General features: G+C 41.6%; 2 protein-coding genes across 11 annotated transcripts in view; one reads left to right on the top strand and one right to left on the bottom strand.

The window, feature by feature from the left end:
• LOC122562182 (caspase recruitment domain-containing protein 14) overlaps nt 1-2,736 on the top strand; it is a 68,558-nt gene extending 65,822 nt beyond the window's left edge. For all 5 annotated transcript variants that reach the window (XM_043714809.2, XM_088000623.1, XM_088000624.1 and 2 more), the window contains one exon: nt 2,346-2,736. In XM_043714809.2, coding sequence (XP_043570744.1) covers nt 2,346-2,547 — 202 coding nt within the window. In that variant the 3' untranslated portion in view covers nt 2,548-2,736. The remainder of the gene's footprint in view (nt 1-2,345) is intronic.
• Nucleotides 1-15,584, bottom strand: part of LOC122562183 (anaphase-promoting complex subunit 11) — a 141,017-nt gene extending 125,433 nt beyond the window's left edge. For 4 of the 6 annotated variants that reach the window (XM_088000626.1, XM_088000625.1, XM_088000627.1 and 1 more), the window contains exon 1: nt 13,301-13,447. In XM_088000626.1, coding sequence (XP_087856752.1) covers nt 13,301-13,370 — 70 coding nt within the window. In that variant the 5' untranslated portion in view covers nt 13,371-13,447. Of the gene's footprint in view, nt 1-10,995; nt 13,592-15,269 lie in introns of those variants that run through there. The other 2 variants (XR_015761419.1, XM_043714819.2) reach the window with 2 other exon arrangements.
• Between the last annotated feature and the right edge of the window lie 10,131 nt (nt 15,585-25,715).

Genomic DNA, 25,715 nt, shown 5'->3' on the forward strand with positions numbered 1-25,715 from the left:
ATGATCTTTTATTATAGTTTCTTCTTGATTAGTTGCAACCTTTCCTCTTGTTTGCCAATAGCCAGATCTCTAAAGTTCCCTATTCATCAGCTGCTTTAAATCTTTCGACAGGGAAATTGCAAATAAAGGAGCCACATTTGTACAGGCAAGTTTATTAACATACGTGCAGTTTGTGTACAAGTCTTTTGATTTTAGTAAACTTATATTGAATGAAAAATGTTTTGGGCATGCAAAGTTTTGCAGCCCAAAATAACCTTTAGTTGATGAGAAGGCACCTGTTGGAATGTTCCAATAGCATTGTAAGTTAAGACGTTCATTAAATGTTTGATATTTAATTAATTTACTCTGTAACTTATTGAAGACTAATTACACTGTTAGTTGACCAAGTTAATTGATGATGGTGGAAGGGTTTCAAGAAAGTATCTGAAATTCTGGTCAAAAAGATAGTTCTGGGAAAGATTTTGAATTCTAGGGCATTACAGCATGGTGGCTCAGTGATTAGCACTGCTGCCTCACAGCACCAGGCTCCCAGGCTCAATTCCAGCCTCGGGCTTTGTGGAGTTTGCACATTCTCCCCGTGTCTGTGTGGGTTTGCTCCAGTTTTCTCCCACAGTCCAAAGATGTGCGGGTTAGGTGATTAGCCATGGTAAATTGCCATGGGTTAGGTGCATTAGTCAGAGGGAAATGGGTCTGGGTAGGTTACTCTTCGGAGAGTCGGTGTGGACTGGTTAGGCCGAATGGCCTGTTTCCACACTGAGGGAATCTAATCTAATGATAGAATCCCTGGTACCAATCTGCATCCTTGCTTGTATGAAATCATTACAATCTTGTTACTGCTTCAAAGTGTGACAATGATCACATATGGGAGAAAGTGAGGACTAAAGATCTGTAGAGTCAGAGGTGAAAAGTATGGCGCTGGAAAAGCAATGCAGGTCAGGCAGCATCCGAGGTGCAGGAGAGTTGATATTTCGGGCCTAAGCCCTTTATCAGGAATGATTGCTTATGCTTCGGTATACTAGAAATCCTCTCGTCCTTTTTTTTTGCCAGAATAAAGAACGATAAGGGATACAGTTTACGACTACTTACACAAATTTGCTGATGAATGGGTGATAATTAATCAGACTAGATTTTTTTTTTTACAGGAGTCTTGTGCATAGAACAGACTTAAGTATAGGTAAAGTCACCATAGGCTTCTCTCTCAATAGAGAGAGAGATGACTGTTGGTGGTTTAACTTAAGACTCACCATGCTTCCGGGGAGAGGTTGAGAAGGAAAGTCCTTCATTGTAACCTCAACCAATATGGGAATTGAACTCTCACTGTTGGCATCACTGTGCTTTACAAACTAGTCATCCATGTAACAGCACTGCCTGGCAATGCACATTTCCACAGTTAAAGAGGAGCTCATTCAGCACCTCAAGCTGGTTGCATACAAATATGTGGAAATCATGCAGCCCATCAACACTATTGAACAAGAAATATTCTTCAGTAATATTACATTTTCAGGTAGATGGCAAGTTTTACAATTACATGGAAACATGTTGGTTAGGAATATAGCTGGTTCTTGGTGTGCCAAGATGTTGCGACAGGCTGTACTGTTCACAGCTGAAAATGTGTTGCTGGAAAAGCGCAGCAGGTCAGGCAGCATCCAAGGAACAGGAGAATCAACACTTCGGGCATAAGCCCTTCTTCAGGAATCTGAAGAAGGGCTTATGCCCGAAATGTCGATTCTCCTGTTCCTTGGATGCTGCCTGACCTGCTGCGCTTTTCCAGCAACACATTTTCAGCTCTGATCTCCAGCATCTGCAGTCCTCACTTTCTCCTGTATTGTTCACAGGGTCTGCACATTGAGTCACATTTTGATAACACATTAAGTGAACTGACCCTGCGTGGCAATGACATCTGCAATGGGGGAGCACTAGCAAGTGGTTGAGAAGGTTTGTCCCCTCCATAAATTCCAGCTGCTCGTTTTCTGTCCTGTACTAAATCCCATTCATCTAGAACGTTCATCTTTCTAATCTACATCTCTCGCCACTATTATAAATATACTCAACACTAATCCTAATCACTCATCCATGGCTTAACATTTGCCCCACATCAATTTCCATAGTGAAATGTCTTGGAATGGTTTTCATATTAAAAACATTGAATTAATATGATTGTACTCCAAACCGGACTCCCAATTCATAACAGTACTATTTATTTGATACTGTCCAAGGCAACCACTTTGACTTATGTCATTACATCCTTTGTGACTGAGGTTTGAGGTTTTTATGCAGTTCTTCATCTTTCAGGATTCAGTTCTGTTGTGGCAAAAGATACATTGATGTATTCTTGATTTGTTTAGGAAGATCTTGCAGAAATATGGAGTGACAGAGGATTTACTATTGCAGTGTTCTCGAAGGGAAGAGTCTTGCTTGGACACATTGCCATGCCTGTACAACAGCATTGCCGATGGCTGGAGTGATCTTGATTCACTTGTCAACTTAGTCAAAGCTGCAGTAAAGGATGAACAAAAGAAAATTGTCTGGATTGAAGACCCACTCTAATGTGTTTGTCCAAGGATTGGGCGCAAGCATAGCTGAAGGATTATTAAGTAGCGAGTGAACTATCCCTTCTTAATACATGGGTATAGAAATAAATTATCTTTGGTATGCTTTCAGAAAAGGATTGTGTTAAATTTTCATGCATACCACTGGAAACACATGTTTCTATTAAATATAAACGTCAATAATCTATTTTGAGTGTGCTTTCTTTGTGCAGCTCCTGCCATTCCCTCTCTTCTACTGGTTGGGAATCATAGTAGCTTTGAGAGGAAAAAAAAAAAAGAGGAACACTCTTATTGGGTATTGAACAAAAATAAAAGCACTTACTTCATTTGTGGGGTACAGTTATTCTGTGAATGCTGACTAAGAAACAATTTATTTGAATAAAAGCAGTCTACTCAAAATGTTTGAATATTTATATAGAAACAAGCAGTTGTGGTGGTGGGAATATTTCCAATTAATTTCTATGATAATGATTAAAGTTATAGAAAGATATTTGTAAAGATATTACATAGGATATTTTATTGCAATTAGCAAACGGGCTCCTGCAAGAAGGCAGCTCACAATCATTTTCTCAAGGGAAATGAAGGAGCTTGGTAATATGTATTAAAAATTGCAAGCAGATGGAAAGTGTTGGCAAGTAGCTGTAAGCTTAGTGCTGGTGCACAAGGCCCAGGGTATCTAAAACCGTCCTTGTGAGGCAAGAGTAGCATTTCCTATCCCGGGTTGATAAAAATTGAAAAAGACTGATCCTTTCAGGATTCCTCTTATTCTAATTACTTTTAGCAATAGGGATACAGGGCTTTCCTGATCGGGACATCTTATTAAAATAAGAGTCAGGCTATCACTGTATCATTGGACTCCAATTTGTAAATTATTAAATAAACAACCTGGTCAAAGGAGCAGGTTAAAACTTACTACAATTACCACAAATATTGCCCTGATCAGTGGCACCCACATCTCAAAAAATAGTAATTTTAAAAAAACAGAAACATCATTCCTTTTTTCCATACTTTGTAAAGTCTTAAGATTTTTTTTCCATGTTTAAGGAAGATTTATAGAAACAAAAGTTGTCAATGGGATACAGTTGCAATGATAAAACAATTTGACACCTGTGAATGCATGCAGTAGCAATTTGGTTATATGAATTAGCTTTGTGCATCATAAGTGAGAGCCATTTTAGTATTTGTCTTAATATTACTTATAGCCAAATACTTATGCTGCCATCTGTTGTTTCACTATTAATTGGAATGTTGTGTATTTATTTATATGTACAATATCTATTTAAAATGTTTGCTTTTTATACAGCTGCATGCTTGCATGCACTAAAACCTCTGCAGGAGTCCATTTTCTTTCGTATGAAACAGTCATTATATTATTTAAATACTCGAGATGTTTCAAGTGACATGTTAGATTTGCTTGAACCACTGTGATATTGTGAACAATACTGTAAATATTTGAAGGTGAGAACTGAATGGACCGTAATCTAAGATGTACCATTATAAATCATCATCCAATTGTTTCCAAAAGATCAAATATGTAACACCTTGAAATTGTTTAAATATATAAGTTGAATAATGGACATCCCTAAAAAGTGATAAATATTTTTGTATCTCAGAGATGCATTATCCAATTTCTGTCAGTTAAATAATTTAAGTAAACTAATTTGTCTCCTTTACATACAGAAAATATTGTTGTTAGGCCATATTTCAAAAACCAAATAGTCATCCCTGTTCATAATCAACTCTGTTTCTATTTGTCTTTCATTATATTGAAATATGTACATGAAAAATTGTACATAAAGACTGGGCTTGGAAATATGTATTAAAAATTGCAAGCAGATGTAAAGTGTTGGCAAGTAGCTGTAAACTTAGTGCTGGTGCACAAGACCCAGGGTATCTAAAACCGTCCTTGTGAGGCACGAGTAGCATTTCCTATCCCGGGTTGATAAAAATCGAAAAAGACTGATCCTTTCAGGATTCCTCTTATTCTAATTACTCTTAGCAATAGGGATACAGGGCTTTCCTGATCGGGACTTCTTATTAAAATAAGAGGCTATCACTGTATCATTGGACTCCAATTTGTAAATTATTAAATAAACAACTTGGTCAAAGGAGCAGGTAAAAACTTACTACAATTACAAGATAAACTGAATTAAAAATCAACCATTTCTATTTCTATTTGTCACATGTATGTTTTCTAGGTTCTCACCTTTTCCTTTGACCTGTACCCAGGCCAACAAATGTCCACTCACCTCCACCTGTGTGTTTCTTTCCAATTTCAGAAATCTCTTTAATTCCACTGAGTTCCTCTAGACAAAATGTGAGCCTATATAGAACAAGCTCTGCCTGACTTTTCAACAAGTATGTCGAGCACAGTCTGACTTATGCTTCTCTCTGCCATCCTCTTCTTCTATAAAAATGACTATTTTGGTGCTTCCTCCTTTCACTTTTATTATTATATACTACATTGCTTCCAATTTCCAGCTCCCTTTTATGGCATTCCAACTCTAGATTTTTCTTTCTTGAATTTCTATCTTTGTCTCCCATTAGATTTTCAATAAGCATCTATGCAAATTTGGTGATAGTAAGTGCAGTTTTCCTTATTTAAGTCTTTCATATATATTTGTAAATTGTAATCCCAGCACTGAATTCTGTGGGCGTTCCACGATTTACACATAGCCATTCTGAATATGTCCTCCTTATCCAAACTTTCTGTAATCTATTCATTAGCTAATCCTCTATCAACACTATGGGATCTTTTTAAGTAGTTTTACATTCAGTATTTACTTACTCTTCAGCCATATTAATTATACACTGTTTGGGCTTTAGCTGTATCTGTCAATTTGTTACAATGTGAATTTATCTGGCACTAGTGAATTTATCTGGCACTGAATGCAAGAAGGGATAAATCAGGTAAAAATTTGGACACAAGCATATATTGGTGTCACTGGGGTATTTATGTTGGCATGATTTTTTTTTCTGAAGTGCACTGTGGAGCCAGTATTTTTGTATTGATTTCAGATCTGATTTGTAATTTTTTCCTGTGCTTCCAACTGCTTAAATTTCACTTCTGAGAAACATTATTTTTCTGGGCCACAGCTGATGAGAATTTTTCAGTTTTGTTGATTTGCAAGCCCTTCTATTGCCTTTCCAATGATATTTAGCTGGTATGATGCCAAAAATAGGTGTTAGGTCCCTTCAACATGACTCACTCACGAGTCTTTAACAGCCGTGTGGCACCAACCACAAAGTGTTGATTCTAAAAAAAACTCTTCTTGTGAATCAATGTCCAGTCAGCAGAAATGAAGGTAAGGAGCAGGACATTTAGAGGGATGTGAAGAAAAATCTTTCGACCCAGAGGTTGGTGGGAATCTGGAATTGCCTTTAAGGGTACTGGGGGCAGAAACCCAGAGAACATTTAAGATGTGTACACCTGCTATTCTAAAACATACAAGGTTATGGGTTAAATGCCGGAAAATGGGATTAAAATAGTTAGGTGGTTGTTTTTGATCATTGCAGACTCTATGGACCAAAGGGCCTTTTTTCTGTGCTGTAGATGTATAACATGCTAATTCAATTATGCCAGAACAAAAAAACCCTGGAATTTTCTCCCCTTTCCACCCTGTGTGTCTGCATTGGAAGAATGTAGTTGGTCTTGCTGTAGTATAGGGTTCTACTATTTTGGGCACAGCAGCGTACAAAATTCTCAGAGCTTCTATGAAAACCATTGCATGCGCCCCCACATTAAAAAATGGCCCAGACTTTGCTGGTAACGGTAAAGGAATAATGCTGATTGTTCACTTTGCTGACGAAATTTGTTTCTGACTTCTGCGTGAAGATATGTTCTCATTGAACACCTGATCGCTTTACAGATATCTGACAGCATGGCAATAAACAGGTAAAGTGGTGCACATAATCAGACTTCAGAAACACAGTGGCTAAACCAGGAAGTACAACTCATGTAAATTTTTTTCAGAACATGAAATAATTATCAGGAAAGCTAGATGGGGTTATAAGAAAATTAAAGTCAGAGTCAGAAATGTACAGCACGGAAACAGACCCTTCAGTCCAACCTGTCAATGCCGACCAGATATCCCAACCCAATCTAGTCCCACCTGCCAGCACCCAGCCCATATCCCTCCAAACCCTTCCTATTCATATACCCATCTAGATGCCTTTTAAATGTTGCAGTTGTACTAGCCTCCACCACTTCCTCTGGCAGCTCATGCCATACACACACTACCCTCTGCATGAAAAAGTTGCCCCTTAGGTCTCTTTTATATCTTTCCCCCCTCACCCTAAACCTATGCCCTCTAGTTCTGGACTCCCCCACCTCAGGGAAAAGACTTTGTCTATTTATCCTATCCATACCCCTCATGATTTTATAAACTTCTATAAGGTCACCCCTGAGCCTCCGACACTCCAAGGAAAACAGCCCTAGCCTATTCAACCTCTCCCTATTGCTCAAATTCTCCAACCCTGGCAACATCCTTGTAAATCTTTTCTGAACTCTTTCAAGTTTCACGACATCTTTCTGATAGGATGGAGACCAGAAACACATGCAGTATTCCAAAAGTGGCCTAACCAATGTCCTATACAGACGTTACAAGACCTCCCAACTCTTGTACTCAATACTCTGACCAATAAAGGAATGCATACCAAACGCCTTCTTCACTATCCTATCTATGGGCGACTCCACTTTCAAGAGTTATGAACCTGCACGCCAAGGTCTCTTCGTTCAGCAACACTCCCTAGGACCTTACCATTAAGCGTATAAGTCCTGCTAAGATTTGCTTTCCCAAACTGTAGCACCTGGCATTTATCCAAATTAAACTCCATCTGCCACTTCTCAGGCCATTGGCCCATCTGATCAAGATCCCGTTGTAATCTGAGGTAACCTTCTTCTTTGTCCACTACACCTCTACCTTTAGAGGATCCAGACATACTAACTATACCTCTTATGCTCACATCCAAATCATTTATATAAATGATGAAAAATATTGGACCCAGCACCAATCCTTGTGGCACTCCACTGGTCACATGCCTCCAGTCTGAAAAACAATCCTCCACCACCTCTGTCTTCTACCTTAGAGTAAGTTCGGTATCCAAATGGTTAGTTCTCCCTGTATTCCATGAGATCTAACCTTGCTAACCAGGCTGCCATGGGGAACCTTGTCGAACGCCTTACTGAAGTCCTTATGGATCACGTCTACTGCTCTGCCCTCAAAAAGCCTCTTTGTTACTTCTTCAAAAAAACTCAAGTTTTTGACTCATTATTTCCCACGCACAAAGTATTGACTATCCCTAATCAGTTCTTGCCTTTGCAAATACATGTACATCCTGCCCCTCAGGATTCCCTCCAACACCTCACACCACCGACATCAGGGAACTACAGACCGGTGAGCCTGACTTGTCCATACCACCTTTCTTAAACAGTGGCACCACGCTAGCCAACCTCCAGTCTTCCGGCACCTTGCCTGTGACTATCAATAATACAAATATCACAGCAAGTGGCCCAGCAATCACTTCTATAGCTTCCCATAGAGATTGAGGGTACACCTGATCAGGTCCTGGGGATTTATCCACTTTTATGCATTTCAAGACATCCAGCACTTCCTCCTTTAGATTAGATTTAGATTACTTTAGATTACTTTACAGTGTGGAAACAGGCCCTTCGGCCCAACAAGTCCACACCGACCCGCCGAAGCGTAACCCACCCATACCCCTACATTTACCCCTTACCCAACACTACGGGCAATTTAGCATGGCCAATTCACCTGACCTGCACATCTTTGGACTGTGGGAGGAAACCGGAGCACCCGGAGGAAACCCACGCAGACACGGGGAGAACGTGCAAACTCCACACAGTCAGTCGCCTGAGGCGGGAATTGAACCCGGATCTCTGGCGCTGCGAGGCAGCAGTGCTAACCACTGTGCCACCGTGCCGCTCCTCTGTAATATGGACATTTGTCAAGATGTCACCATCTATTTCCCTACATTCTATATCTTCCATGTCCTTTTTCACAGTAAATACTGACGCAAAATACTTGTTTAGTATCTCCCCCATCTCCTGCAGCTCCACACAAAGGCAGCCTTGCTGATCCTTGAGGGGCCCTATATGCACCCTAGTTACCCTTTTGTTCTTATGTATTTTAAGAAGGTTTACTAAAAGAAATTCTAGCATATATGAAGGAATGACACTGCAGCACTTGTAGAATCATTAGTAATTATTACTTCTCACACCATTAGAAAATAATTTACACCTGAATGCACCATCCCTAACCTTAGAACCAAAATGAATACCTGAGCACACCCCCATGTTATATTCTATTAGCTGTTTTGTTTACCACCTGACTAACCTGATCTTTGGAATCATTTTGTGGCAGTTTACATGCCTGCCTGATTTTGCGTCATCAGAAATATTAAATATATTATTCTCAGAACGTTTGGCCAAGTCATTAATATTATTGAGAGCAAAGTACCCAGCACTGATCTCTGTGATCTCTCCAGCAGTTAGTCTGCCAACTTAAGTGTAATGTTAATCTTTCTTCTCTGCTTCCTGTTAATCAATCTTTCAACTCCATAAGTTCTTTTGTATGGCACTGTAGCAAATGCTTTCTAGAAATCTACAAATACACTTCTATTGATTCCCCTTGATCTATCCTACTCAAAGAAAAACAAAACTTTGATCAACATTTCTGCCATTTTCTTATTCTTTATGATTTCTTCAGTGCTATGACGAACAGTGTGCCACTAGGATCAGTGCTGTGTCCACTGTTGTTCATCATTTATGTAAACAATTTGGATGAGAATATAGGAGGCATAATTAGAAAGCTTGCAGTTTACACAAAATTGGTGGTAGAGTGGACTGTGAAGAAGGTTATCTATGAGTACAATGGAATTTTGATCAACTGGATCAGTAGACTGAGGAATGGCAGATGGCATTTAATTCGCATAAATGCAAGGTGTTGCATTTTGGCAAGACAAGCTAGGGGTGTGCGACTGAACAGCGTCCTAGGGGTACAGGTATATAATTCCTTCAAAGTGGCATTACAGATAGGGCAGCTAAGAAGGCATTTGGCATACTGACTTTCATCAGTCACAACACTGAGTACAGATGTCAAGTTAAAGCTGTAGAAGACATTGGTAAGTACTGTGTACAATTCTGGTCACCCTGATAATAGGAAGGATGCCACAGGTGCAAAAAATATTACAGAGAGTGTGATGCTGGAAAAGCGCAGCAGGCCAGGCAGCATCTGAGTAGCAGGAGAATCAACGCTCCAGACATGAGCCCGTCTTCAGGAATGAGGCTGGTGTGTCAAGTGGGCTGAGATAAAAGGTGAGGGGGGGAAAGAGGGGGAGAAGAGGGGTGCTGGGAATACAATAGGTGGAAAGATGTGAGGGTGAGGAGCCACATGGGATGAATGTAGATTTCTCCAGCTTCCTCATTTCCCCTCCCCCCACCTTATCTTCGTCCCAACCCCCGGATTCAGCACCGCCCTCTTGACCTGCAATCTTCTTCCCGACTTCTCCGACCCTACCCCCCCCCCTCCATCCGGCCTATCACCCTCACCTCTTTCCACCTATCGTATTCCCAGAACCCCTCCGCTCCACCCCACCTTTTATCTCAGCCCACTTGGCACACCAGCTTCATTCCTGAAGGGCTTATGCCCGAAAAGTTGATTCTCCTGCTCCTCGAATGCTGCCTGGCCTGCTGCGCTTTTCCAACACCACACTTCAACTCTAGTCTCCACCATCTGCAGTCCTCACTTTCTCCCAAAAAATATTACAGAATGTTAACGAGACTGGGAGGTTTGGGTTATATGGTGAGGCACGATAGGCTGGGACCTTTTTCCCTGGAGTGTTGGAGGCTGAGGAGTGACTTTATAGAGGTTTATAAAACAATGAAGGGCATCAGTAAGGTAAATACCATGATCATTTCTCTAAGGTAGGGAAGTCCAAAACTTGATGGCACAGGTTTAGGTTAGAGAAAAAAAGATTTAAAAGGGCGTGAGGGGCAACAATTTTACTCAGAGGGTGGTGGGTACATAGAACGAGCTGCCAGAGGATATGGTAGAGACAGGTACAATTATAACACTTAAAAGACATTTGGACAGGTAAATGAATCGGAAAGGTTTAGAGAGATATAGGCCAAAGTAGGAAAATGGGACTAGTTTAGTTCAGGAAACTTGGATGACATGGACAGGTTTGGCCAAAGGGCTTATTTCTGTGCTGTATGACTTGATGACATTTGGATCATTCACTCAAAGTTTGTCTTCAGCCACAAGGAGATGCTCCGAAACCGGACAGGAAACAAATTTTGGAACTAATGCAGCTGCAGACAACATACTTGGACAAATACAAGCCGACTCACATGATCCCATAGATGGACTGCAACATGAAGCTCAACCAGGTTTTTTTAAGCAGATCCAGCAGACAAACCCGATGATTTCTTTAGTAAAGATTTTAATAACTGCACATCACAAACACTAATTGATCTGTAGAATTCAACTGAGGAAGTATTGCCATACCTCAACAATCAAATGGCTGAACATTAAGCAGAAGGAACACAAGCATTCAAGTACTAATGGTAAGATCAGCATGAACAAAATATTGATTTCCTATTCCAACGGGATGGTTAAATGTAATAATTTCAAAACGCTATGGAAAATTACTTTCAATAATTACACTTGCTGAGATTAGCATATATTTGAAAAAAAATTGCAAATTGAGAAAATGTTGTCCTGATTAAGCATTTATACTTGACCAAAGTGTACCCCAGCAAAAGGAAATACTGCCAGCTTATTGTTGCACCACATGTTGCCTGAAATATTATTTAAAGTTTCATATTTTCTCAGCACCATTTATACCTGCAAATGTTTCAAATAAAAGGATGAGTTACATTCTGCATACAAATGCTCAACCTGATTAGCATTATAGTCTAAAATTATAGTCAAAACTATGAAGATACTAAAATAAAGAAATTATATTTTGACTCTATGACTAAGTGAGGTGGAATGAAAACTGGTGAGAAAAATAAAACTAAGGTATTTCAGTACAGCATGAATTGTTTTAGGACTTAATTTCACACTATTTTTCAGGTTTATATTGATCCTAAGAGACCACAAGATGCTAATTCAAAATATTTTTCTATTGTATTTAGTTTTTCCAATTTAAATAATTTTGAACCAAAATTTTCAATCTTGTTGGAGACTGTTACTGCCTGTCACTTTTGCATGCACAAAGGTTACTTTCCCCATGTCAACTCAAACCTGCATTTGAACATACACAATTTTAGTATCTTGAAGAGTCAAATAGGGCTGAACATCTGCACTTCTGACTTTAAGATGGAGGGAAGCTCATTTTTGAAGCAGCTGAGAATAGTTGGGGCTAAGTCAATTTAGAATTCAGATACAAAGTTCCTGTCATCACTGAAATTTCTGAATGGGGTTAAAATAGTACATGGAATAACTGAGAGTGCTAAAGGGTCACTGAATGTCACTAAATTAAAAACATTCTTACCTAATGATAGATATGGATATTGTGTCTTTTGGTCTGAAATTTGATGGATACAAACAATTTGTTAGAACTAAAATAATTGATAAACTATAAACTATGCCCATGATCAATAATTCCAGGTTAAAGCAAATCCCAGAAAAATTATTTATCTTGAATCTACTTTCTCTTGAATCAGAAACTAACTAATGAAGTTCAATAAAAGAAGATAAAACCTGACATGATCAATACCATGCGGGGAAAACATGAAAACTAAGTGAGGTCAAACCTAGTTACAAATTTTGTATCTTAAAAGTGGGAGATCATTATCATACTGTGAAATTATATTTGGTTTTCAGCTGCTCAGGTCATCAACTCAAGTTAAAACGGTTCTTGCTCCATCATTAAAAAAAAGGACTGAAAGTATGTCTCAGTGTGAAGGAGCCCAGCAACCCTAACTCTGTAACCAGTGGGAGTGTGGCTGAGGCCCAAGGTGCAAAGGGGACAGGAAAGCACTGCAGCCACAATCAACAATCAGGGATCTTGCGTATACATCACAAGGATCATGGAAGTCAGAAACATTCATCTCCACAAATTCCACAGTCAACAGCAAAGCTGAGATAAGATGGTTTTCCGCTATTACTTTACTCTGAATCGCTTGTAACAAAGGCTCAACCTCCTACTGCCAGGCATAGCAGGATCCTGCATGATGCTGACAAGATCATAATCTGCTCACAAATGCCTGATAAGTAACTCATTAATTGGTTAATATATTACCTGTCAACAACAGGCATGTTGCCACTGCAATTGCAGTCTCCCCTCCAAAAAAAGGGGATGGAACATATCGTAGAGTTGGAATAGCTTTGTTCTAAGCTGCAAAATTCAGTAGAAATGTAATAACTTCATAACTAAATACATCTGTCCTTTGTTTTAGCATATCCAATAAAGATAGTCCAAATCAATTTATTTTTAAATTAGAAAAATAAATCATTTCTCCGATAAAATATAGTGCCAAAGTTGTATTGGAACAGTTTCCTTACTTTTTTTTTAAGCAGGTGCAAAAAAGAACTACATAGCTTCAAAATTACAAAAAATGGATCTCCATGGATTAGCACAGTCTTAACTTGAGAAATAAACAATACATCGCAATGTTTATGAAAACGTTTGAGTCTATTAGCAGTCCAATAAGTTAAATAGTATCTGTCTGCTCACTTGACAGTGCAACTGTTTTGTGTAGATCAAACTCCTTTCATACTTACTAAAAGCAAAATATTCCATTGACAGGAATTTCTTTAATGGCCTGTTTAACTTTTTTTGTTGTTGCATCATTGTTGCAACATAATGAAAAATGTACAAAATCTGATTGAGTGCGGAATCCACAGGCTCAAATTGTCCAGTTGCTTATCACTCCTTAAATTTCCATTCTTGTCGACACATAGGACAATGCTGCTGCACCTGCTGGGAGTTCAGCCATTTCAAGATACAGTGCATATGAAAACAATGAGAGCACTGACCCCACACCAATGGGCAGTCATCTCCTGGAACTTTACCTGAAACACAAACATTTCTATAATCAGTTCATGCAATGTTTCCCAGCCCTTTTCCGTTATGCTACTAGTTCATGAATAATTAAAATGTCTATGCCCATTACGAAAGCAACATTTGAATCAAAAGATGCAAAATAACTTTGTTTTGGCAGCTGCAGCCCAAAAATGTTTTAACTAAAATTTAAATTCGATTTAGTTTATATCGGAGTTCAAATTCAACTGTAAGAAAATGTGAACAATAAAATGAAACCAGCTTTCATATTACTGAGGTTAAAATTTAATTTTCATGATTTTAAATATCTACCATTGCTCAGAAAGAAATTCCAGCCATGTATGTTCTATTTTATCAGCTATTGCAGTTCAGCCAACAAGAGCAGTCATAATTTTTCCACCCAGGTTTATATTAAGCACTGTTCAAACTATGATCTTGCAACTTTTAGGAATGATGATACAACTGAGCACAATGATTAGTTACTGTGTAAATGCAACAAATGCTAGAGATCACAGCAGGTCAGACAACATCCATGGAGATACAGCAAGCTAACGTTTCACGTCTAGATGACTCTTCATCAGAGTTAGCTCACGTTAACTGCAGTTCATTTCCCACATCTGTGCTCAGAGATTTACAGTAGTGCTCAGTCTAACAGTGACTAAGATTTTCAGGAAGGGTTCTGAGCTTTTCCAGAACTTTTGTTTTTGCTTCTAATTTATAGAATTCAATGTCCTTTCGGTTTTTATTTAAAATTTTCAACCTTGCTTTCAACTCAATCCATAATCTACACCCTACCAGCCCTACAAAATATTGCTTTAATTATGGCCTCAAGCACCCCAATTTTAATTACTCCACCTATGTCTTCAACTGCCCAGGCCCTGACATCTGAAATGCCCACCGGAAACATCGGTCTCTTTCTCTATGATGCTCCTTAGAAATCTATCTTTTGACCAATGTTTTTTGCCATCTGATCTAATAGCTCTTTATGAAAAATGATGGGACATGAAGTCACAAAGTCTCTGAAGAACCTCAAAACATTCAATTATTAAAGGTACTATATAAATGCACGTTGTAGTAGTATCAACTGCAGCTGGTGTGATGTAAATATACCTAGATATCTTAAGCGAGTGCGTTCAAACAGTGAAAAAAAATTACAATCCCAAGTCAGGATAAGGTTACCCCCATGTACTTGCTGGAGTTTGCAATGATTAAGGTGCAGCATTGCGTGAAAACAGTGTAGTACGGAGCACAGTACCAGTTCAATATACACCACGAGAAACAATTAACGGGAAAGTCAGTGTAATGAAACTTACTTCTATTACATTTTGTAAATGGCCACTTCTAAACCAGATTACAGCTCTTTCCCATTTATAATTACTATAGCGGAAAGGATAAATTGTTGACCAGAAAACACCTTTAGTGTAGTTCCTATTTCATATAATAACAGATTACATTTTGGATTATTACGCATCTTGTTTAAATCTGACAAAACCTTAATTTTGAAAATGAACTTGGATTAGCTTCTGTTCAACTATATGCACAGCATTTAAACAGAAAAACGTAAACAGGATTTAGGGGTTAGGTGTTGGGGAGGGATTAGGGGATCTCCAATCTCCTATTTTGGAGGCTCAGCCTCCCCCTCCTTTCCTCCATACTCTCCTCTATCCCTCTATCATTCCCCGTACTCACAGTCCGGGCAGCAGCCGTTAAACGCCGTGCGGCAGATGCCACAATTCTCGTCGTTAGCCACCCAGAACCAGGTAGCGATAGCGTTCCATCGCTTCACCTTGACTCGCATTGTGGCGGCTGTGAGGCCGAGGCCTGCGGTCACGAGCCGGGGGTGGGGGGATCGGGATCACGCTCCATTCATCAGGTCTGGCCTGTTTTTACCTTCACAATAAGCACTGAACGGAACACAATCTTTCGAATTACATTTCATTCGCCCCATCAACCCCAAAAAAAAACAAAATCCTAAAATGGGGGTCTGCACAACAACAGGGAAGTTTCAGAGTTTGGATTTTTCTATAATCGATTTTGTTTCTGGGTTTGATTCCCCGTGTCTGGAAGGTCCGTTCCAGGCGCTTTGATTGGGTCGATCAGCGCCTCGTTCTGATTGGCTGTTCCTCGTGACGCCTCTGATTGGTGGGTTTGAACAGAGAAGTGGGAGTTTGTGTTTCTTGTGTTAAAGGATTAGATCAATAGGAAGAGAGTTGATCCATTGGGAGAGATTCTGGATTAGTGGTGCTGGAAGAGCACAGCAGTTCAGGCAGCATCCAAGGAGTAGCGAAATCGACGTTTCGGGCAAAAGCCCTTCATCAGGAATAAAGACAATGAAGTACTGTCTGGCTAATGGGTGGGAGATCTCCTGAGGTGATGAGGTATGGTCTGGGAGATGATGGTTTGGTGATGGGGGGTGGGGTCATGGTCGAGGGGGCAGTAGGAAGAGGTGACCTCGAGTTGATGTTTGGCTTCAGCGGTGCAGAACCTCATCACCTCAGGAGATCTCCCACCCACAGCTTCCAACCCCATAGTCCGGGAACCCTGCACTGCCCGGTTCTACCTCCTTCCCAAGATCCACAAGCCTGACCACCCTGGCCGACCCATTGTCGCAGCATGTTCCTGCCCCACTGAACTCATCTCTACCGACCTCGACACTGTCCTATCCCCCCTAGTCCAGGAACTCCCCACATACGTTCGAGACACCACCCACGCCCTCCACCTCCTCCAAGACTTCCGTTTCCCCGGCCCCCAACACCTCATCTTCACCATGGATATCCAATCCCTCTACATCTCCATCCACCATGACCAGGGCCTCCAAGCCCTCCATTTTTTCCTCTCCAGACGTCCCCAACAGTACCCTTCCATCGACACTCTCATTCATTTGGCCGAACTGGTCCTCACCCTTAACAATTTCTCCTTTGAATCCTCCCACTTCCTCCAGACCAAAGGGGTAGCCATGGGCACATGTATGGGCCCCAGCTATGCCTGTCTCTATGTTGGCTACGTAGAGCAGTTGATCTTCCGTAATTACACCGGCACACTCCCCACCTCTTCCTCCGCTACATTGATGACTGCATTGGCACCACCTCGTGCTCCCGCGAGGAGGTTGAGCAATTCATCAACTTCACCAACACATTCCACCCTGACCTTAAATTTACCTGGACCATCTCTGACACCTCCCTCCACTTCCTGGACCTCTCCATCTCCATTAATGACGACCGACTTGACACTGACATTTTTTACAAACCCACCAACTCCCACAGCTACCTGGATTACACCTCTTCCCACCCTACCTCTTGCAAAAATGCCATCCCGTATTCCCAATTCCTCCGCCTCCACCGGATCTGCTCCCAGGAGGACCAGTTCCACCACAGAACACACCAGATGGCCTCCTTCTTTAGAGACCGCAATTTCCCTTCCCACGTGGTTAAAGATGCCCTCCAAAGCATTTTGTCTACATCCCGCACCTCTGCCCTCAGACCCCACCCCTCCAACCGTAACAAGGACAGAACGCCTCTGGTGCTCACCTTCCACCCTACCAACCTTCGCATAAACCAAATCATCCGCCGACATTTCTGCCACCTCCAAACAGACCCTACCACCAGGGATATATTTCCCTTCCCACCCCTTTCCGCCTTCCGCAAAGACCGTTCCCTCCGTGAATACCTGGTCAGGTCCACGCCCCCCTACAACCCACCCTCCCATCCAGGCACTTTCCCCTGCCACCGCAGGAACTGTAAAACCCGTGCCCACACCTCCTCCCTCACCTCTATCCAAGGCCCTAAAGGAGCCTTCCACATCCATCAAAGTTTTACTTGTACATCCACTAATATCATTTATTATATCCGTTGCTCCCGATGCGGTCTCCTCTACATTGGGGAGACTGGGCGCCTCCTAGCAGAGCATCTCCGGGACACCCGCACCAATCAACCACACCGCCCCGTGGCCCAACATTTCAACTCCCCCTCCCACTCTGCCGAGGACATGGAGGTCCTGGGCCTCCTTCACCGCCACTCCCTCACCACCAGACACCTGGAGGAAGAACGCCTCATCTTCCGCTTCGGAACACCTCAACCCCAGGGCATCAATGTGGACTTCAACAGTTTCCTCATTTCCCCTTCCCCCTCCTCACTCTAGTTCTAAACTTCCAGCTCAGCACTGTCTCAATGACTTGTCCGGACTTGTCCTACCCACCTATCTCCTTTTCCACCTATCCACTCCACCCTCTCCTCCCTGACCTATCACCTTCATCCCCTCCCCCACTCACCCATTGTACTCTATGCTACTTTCTCCCCACCCCCACCCTCCTCTAGCTTATCTCTACACGCTCCAGGCTCACTGCCTTTATTCCTGATGAAGCTCCTTGGATGCTGCCTGAACTGCTGTGCTCTTCCAGCACCACTAATCCAGAATCTGGTTTCCAGCATTTGCAGTCATTGTTTTTACCCCATTGGGAGAGAGCTGATCCATTGAGAAAGAGCAGATCCATTGGGAGTGAGCTGAACCATTGAAATAGACCATATCCTCCAAGAGGAATCAAGTCCTTGGAGTCGTACAGATCTAGAGCACAGAAAAGGGCGCTTTGGTCTTTACATCCACATCGGTCAAAAACAACCGCCATATCTGTTCTAATCACATTTTCCAGAACTTTGCCCGTAGCCTTGTGTGCCTTGGTATTACAAGTGTACATCCAAATACTTTCTTAATGCTAAGAGGGTTTCTGCCTCTCCCACCTTGACATGCAGTGAGTTCCAGATTCAGAGTGAAAAAGTTTTTTCCTAACATCTTATGTAAGACTTCTGCCAATTACATTAAATCTATGCCATCAGTCATTTATCCCTCCAGCAAGGAGAAAGTTTCTTTCTGTCTGACCTATCTATGCTCCTTATAATTTTATATGTGGCATGCACATGTGTCCTTTCAATCTCCTCTGATTCATTTATCCCTCCAGCAAGGAGAAAGCTTTCTTTCTGTCTGACCTATCTATGCATCTTATAATTTTATATGCAGCATGCACATGTGTCCTTTCAATCTCCTCTGATCTAAGGAAAATAACCATGGTCTGTCCAAACTCTCCTAATAACTGAAACTTTCCAGTCCAAGCAGCATTATGGTAAATCTTGTCTGCACCCTCTCTTGTGCTATCACTTCCCACCTATAATGTGGATTCCAGAACTGTACATGAAACAGTTGCTGTGGCCTAACCAATGTTTTACACACTTCCAGCATAATACTCCTACTCTAAGAGACTAAGCTTCAGCTAAGAAAGGCAAGTATCCTAGTTACCTTATTAACCCTTGTTATCTACCTGTTCCAATACTTTAAGAGACCCATGGACAAGCACACCTCTGATCACGATTTTTGAGAAGATTTGTAGCTCAAGTTGTAAGTTTGCTTGCTGAGCTGGTAGGTTTGTTCTCAGACGTTTCACCACCATGCATCGTGCTCTGTCCCACTTTCCATTTACAGGGGAACCTCGATTATTCTAATGTGATGGGCAGGCACTATTTTGTTCGGATAAGTGATTATTCGGCCAATCGATTAAATGCCTTTCTTCTGGGGCTTGGAGTTTTAAACGTCTGCTCCCCATTCAGGAGACTGCAGCAGCACACAGCGCGCAATGCTTCGCCCCCTGTCCCCAATCCCTTACAACACCCCCCCTGCCCCCAACACCGCCCCCACACCCAACACTGCCCCCCCCACCCCCAACTCTGTCCAACACTGCCCCACCTCCACTGTGCAACACCACCTGTTCCCCCCAACCTCGTACATGCCCGGGGCAGCTGGACTGGACACCAACAAAAGACTGCTGCAGTTGCCTTTGTGGGGTGAGTCTCCAAATAGTGAACAAACACACACACACACACACACACACAACGTTTTACTGCACCTTTTTGACAGGTTCCACCTTTGCTCTTTATAGGTCACTACTGGAGAGATTATGTGGGGAAGGGGGTTTAGGTACACCCCTGTGTAGAACTCCAGGCAAAGTGTGGGGAGAGAGAGCGAGGGTGAGCAGTCATTTGGAGACGGTGCCTGTTTAATCACTGTAAACAAAATTCGCGATCACTGTTGGCAACATGTATTTGATGTAATGTTTCCATCAGGACCTCGAGATCTCCTTCGGATAATCCGATTTTCAGGTAATTGGTATTCGGATAATCGAGGTTTCTCTGTATGTGCCTTGGTCTGTTATGGTGGGTGATATCATTTCCGATTCTTTTTCTCAAAAGTTCGTAAATGGAGTCCAAGTCGATGTGTTTATTGATGGAGTTCCAGTTTGAATGCCGAGCTTCTAGGAATCCCCATTGCAGTTCTCGAGACCTAAGCAGAAAAAAAAGAAGCGTTGTTCCTCGAGCTTGCGTTGTGCCTCATTGGAATATTAGAACATTGGAGCAGGCTCACGACAGAAATCGTTGCAAGAGATTGAGATTGCTTATTGAAATAATGAGCAACTGGGAGGTCAGAATCATTCTTGGAGACAGAACAGAGATGTTGTGTTTCTCTAGCGTTCTCTGTGTTTGTTTCAGATTTCCAGCATCTGCAGTATTTTGCCTTTACTCCTGCTACAGTTTAATGGGCTAATAATGAAACCAGATGGATCCAACACACCACGCTTCTATGGATTACCCAAAATTCACAAACCAGGAATCCCCCTCAGACCCATAGTCTTGCTATCTGGAACACCAACGTACAGATTAGCCAAGGAACTATACCAAAGTCTAAAACACTTAGTAGAAGACTCATATCACTCCATTGACTCCACCCAAGAATTCCTGAACATCGTCAAAGACACCAAGATAGAAGAGGATGAAATAATGGTCTCCCTTGATGTAACAGCCCTGTTCACATTCATCAACATCAACCAGGCCAAAGAAGCATTGACCAAAACACATACACCAGACACCACCAACTTCATCAGCAAAGAGAACATCATCATCCTAGGGGACCTATGCCTTACCACCCACTTCAATTTCAACAACAAAACCTCCAGACAAACCAATGAACACCCGTGGGATCTCCGATATCAGGCTTCTTAGCAGAGGCAGAGGAAGAGACTCAAACAAACAGCTCTGCCAACTATCCAACCCAAACTTTGGGTCCGCTACGTGGATGACACCTTTGTCATCACTAAATGAAACAAATAGAAGAAACCTTCAAGACCATCAACAATATCTTCACTGGCATTAAATTCTCAAAAGAGGAGGAAAACAACAACAAGCAACCATTCCTAGAGGTCACAGTAGAACGGACAATCAATGGGGAACTTCAAACCATCATCTACAGAAAAACAACACATATGGACCAAATACTGAATTACAGAAGTAATCATTCCAACACCCACAAACAAAGCTGCATTAGAACATTATTTCAGTGAGCCACCACACACTGCAGCACAGAGGAACTACGAAGAGCAAAGGAAAACGATAACAGAGGCGGCACGGTGGCTCAGTGGTTTGCACTGCAGCCTCACAGTGCCAGGGACCCAGGTTCGATTCCAGCCTTGAGTGACTGCCTGTGTATAGTTTACACATTCTCTCCATACCTGCGTGGGTTTCCTCCGGGTGCTCCGGTTTCCTCCTACAGTCCAAAGATATGCAGGTCAGGTGGATTGGCCATGCTAAATTACCCATAGTGTTAGGTGCGTTAGTTAGAGGGAAGTGGGTTACTCTTTGGTGTGTCAGAGTGGACTTGTTGGGCCAAGGGGCCTGTTTCCACACTGTAAGGAATCTAATCTTTAAAAAACCCACCTATACAGTGTATTAAAAAATAATGGGTACCCGACGAACACAATCTGCCGCTTTCTCAACAACAAACCCAAACAATCAGACAAAATGTGCCCAGAAACCCTAGCCACTCTCCTCTACATCAAAGACATCTTGGAAATAACTGCCAGACTACTCAGACCTCTTGACATCACGGTAGCCCACAAACCCACAAACACAGTAAAATTGCAGCTAATGAACTTGAAAGACCCTATACAGACAACAAGCAAAGTGAATGTCATCTACAAAATACCTTACAAAAACTAACAAGCACTACATTGGACAAAAGGGCAGAAAGCTAGCCACCAGGATACATGAACATCAACTAGCCACAAAAAGACATGACCCACTCTCACTAGTATCCTTACATACTGATGAGGAAGAACACCACTTTGACTGGGACAACGCATCTATCCTAGGACAAGCCAAACATAGACATGCACTAGAATTCCTAGAAGCATGGCATTCCAACTGGAATTTCATCAACAAACACATTAAATTGGACCCCATCTACCACCCTCTGAAACGTATGAAAACGAACCTTCCAGTTTAGTGAGCAAACTTACATCCAGGGCTAATAATTAACTTGGGGATCTATCTTCCATTCCCCGAAGAGGGAGTAAAAGGTATGTGCGTGAAAATATGTTTTATGAAAATAACTTCTCTGCTCTTGCTTCATTCTCTTGAAACTTTTCCTCTTCTATTTAACCAATTTCCATTGGTAGGGTGTGATTGAAGTTGCATTCACCCTTCTATCAGGCAGCTCTTGTTGAACAACGGCAGTGTACCAATCTCTGGGCTAAGATGTCTAGGTTCAAGCCCTACCTATTCCAGAAGTGTTTCATAACATGTCAGAACAAGATGATTGAAAATAATTGTTGTGACACAGTTTTAATGTTCCTACCCCCAGGCCCAGAATGTCTGGTTCAAGTCCCACCTGTCATGTGTCTTAACATCTGAACAGGCTTATTTCAAAAATGTCATGAGTGTGGTGCTGGAAAAGCACAGCAGGTCAGGCAGCATCTGAAGAGCAGGAGAGTAGACGTTTCAGTCATAAGCCCTTCATCAGGCTGTGTCATTCCTGCTGTGTTTTTCCAGTACCTCGACTCTCATCTCCAGCCATCTGCAGTCCTCAGTTTCTCCTTATTTTTAAAAAAAAGATGTGTTGATATCTAACTCACTGACTGGCTTGGATCAAAATTGGCATTTCGCAGTGACCAGACCAACCTACAATGCTGCAACTGTGGTCCAATTCATAATATCTGAAGTTCCAGCATCATTTCCCAGCTCTTATAATCAATGCTAGTATCTTGTATGTTTTCTTAACAATCTTTGCAACTCTGCATGAATCTTAACTTCACATTGGACAGTTAAGTAAAAAAAAGTTTCAAATTTTAAAAAGAATTGCTGATTCCAGAAATCTAAAATAAAATCAGAACATGCTGCCATCCCTCATTACATTTGGCAGCATCTGATCTGAAATGTTAATTCTTGTTCTCTCATCATAGATGCTTTGCTATCAGATTTGCTGAGTGTTTCTAGGATTATTGTTAACATTTTAATTCTCCGATGTGGTATGTACAGTTATGTAGCACACAACTGCCCAGATTATTGGAAACACACCCTGAAACATGAAATGTTAAATTCCTATGACCATATCAGGCCAAAAGATAACATGATCTATATAGTGGTGCTGACTTGAATGTTTCACTCAATGGCATGTAAATAGTATTTAAAACCGTAGATATATTCTCATGTACTTCTCATCATTTTACAGAAACAAGATTTGTACTAACATTTAATAACTGTACAGAGGAGCTTGTGTCATCACGACTGTCTTATTTTGCTTTTTGCAACAACAGTGTGCAGCAACAATTTCTATTTATAAATGAAGAAGAAGGAAAAATGAATAGTCAGATGAATGTAATGTTTGAAAGGTAAGCAGAAGTGTTAGGTCCATAACTTGAAGCTAAAGTTGAAGATATACATGTACATGTTTGCTTTGTTTAATCTGGAGGCAACAATTTACAATCAAGACTGGGGGCACTTTAATTCTTTTGTTGCAAGAGGACGTTGGACAAAACTGAATTTCAATTGTGGCACCTGAGACACCAGAATAATATCTGTTAGTTATGTACCTATTCAGTCATCAGTAGTGTATCATTACTTAATTCCAACATCATCAAATTGATCAACTAAATCTTTGTGAGGAAAAAGTAATGACGATATTTATGTAATGTTGCATTCTTCCTTTCATGAATATCCAAAGTATCACACTTGATTAATTAGTCTGAAATCCTCTCATTGTCAATTTGCAGGTGAATACAAGTGGACTAGTTGGACCCAAGGGTCTCTTGCCATTCTGTAAGATCCATAACCACCTTTTCATACAATGCAAGATGACACAAAAAACAATTAAATCAACGAGCAGTCAATCTGGTTTTAATAATATTGTTTGAGAGAGTGATACCACCTGGCAAGAGACCGCCTTCAAAATATTATACTCTTCCCTTCTTTAATCCATCTTCACTTGAGCTTGGAAACCCATGGGATTCTTCCCCCTGCTCTTTTTAGTGCCCCATCCATTCCTGCCTTAAAACAGCAGGACTTAGCTTATGCCAGATGCTAGTGTTTTGCTACAAGGATATGCTTGCAATCCTGGCAGCGCACAGTACTGAATTTTGGTATTTCTGAGCCTACTAAAGCTGCTATCCAGTCAGAACACTCCACTGTCACCAATGACACTTCCTGTCCACTCAGGGGAGAAGCTGACCTGTAACTGGTTTATATCTTTGAGGAGAAAGTGAGGTCTGCAGATGCTGGAGATCAGAGCTGAAAATGTGTTGCTGGAAAAGCGCAGCAGGTCAGGCAGCATCCAGGGAACAGGAGAATCGACGTTTCGGGCATAAGCCCTTCTTCAGGAATGTGCCCTTCATTCCTGAAGAAGGGCTTATGCCCGAAACGTCGATTCTCCTGTTCCCTGGATGCTGCCTGACCTGCTGCACTTTTCCAGCAACACATTTTCAGCTCTGTAACTGGTTTATGCCATTCCAAGACTGTTGTTGGTACGGGACATGATTTTATTTTGAAGCTAGCTCATTTGGAAAGTGACTTGCACATCTGATGCAGAATGGGCATCCACAAACTGTGGCTCATGTATACATGTTGGTGGTCATTTTAGTTTTGGTAGAGGCAATTGAGGTTGAAGTTCATTCTACTTAGGCGGTGTTTGAGTCTGACACCAGAGGGCAGTTGATCTTTGAATACATTTTAAAAGTAATGATCATTCATTTGAATTGTTTAGAAATCAGCTGAATGTGCTAAGTGGGTATGGAGAAATAAACATTGTTGTGCAAGTAGCTTTTTCCCATCTCTGATAATGTTATTGAGACAATTTAGCAAGTCATAGTTTTTTTCAATCAAATAGGGTCATTGAGATGCGCAGCACGGAAACAGACCCTTCGGTCTAACTCGTCCATACCGACCAGATATTCCAACTCAATCTAGTCCCACCTGCCAGCGCCTGACCCATATCCCTCCAAACCATTCCTATTCATATACCCATCTGATGCCTTTTAAATGTTGTAATTGTACTAGCCTCCACCACTTCCTCTGGCAGCTCATTCCATACACGTATCACACTCTGCGTGAAAGTTGCCCATTAGGTCTCTTTTATATCTTTCCCCTCTCACCCTAAGCCTATGCCCCCTAGTTCTGGACACCCCCATCCCAGGGAAAAGACTTTGTCTATTTATCTTATCCATGCCCCTCATAATTTTGTAAACCTCTATAAGGTCACCCCTCAGCCTCTGACACTCCAGGGAAAACAGCCCCAGCACTCTCCCTCTAGCTCAAATCCTCCAACCCTGGCAACATCCAAATCTCACATCCAAACCACTGATCCTTGTTGCACTCCACTGGTCACAGGCTTCCAGTCTGAAAAACAACCCTCCACCACCACCCTCTCTGTCTTCTACCTTTGAGCCAGTTCTGTATCCAAATGGTGACTTCTCCCTGTATTCCATGAGATCTAACCTTGCTAACCAGTCTCCCATGGGGAACGTTGTCGAACGCCTTATTGAATGATGTTTTCAGTAAGCGGTTTGTTTCCAAATATTTGTGTCAGATCCAATGGTTGGGATTTTCTTCTCCATGGAGCTAGCAAGGCAGATAGCAGAAAGGGCAAATAACTGGGCGAGTTCATATTGATAGGATACCGCCTGTTCCTGACATCTCAGCAATTAAGTTCTCCTTGGGAAGGGCCAATGACAATCTTCCTGACATGTTCCAATTAAGGCCTTTAAGTGGCCATATAAGGACTACATAGCATCTAAACCTGCCACCAACCCAAATACTTGTCATCTCACAG

The sequence above is a fragment of the Chiloscyllium plagiosum genome, unplaced genomic scaffold, assembly GCF_037043375.1.
Source record: "Chiloscyllium plagiosum isolate Xiang-an unplaced genomic scaffold, Cpla_swu_hap1 HiC_scaffold_25, whole genome shotgun sequence".
NCBI classification, from domain to species: domain Eukaryota; kingdom Metazoa; phylum Chordata; class Chondrichthyes; order Orectolobiformes; family Hemiscylliidae; genus Chiloscyllium; species Chiloscyllium plagiosum.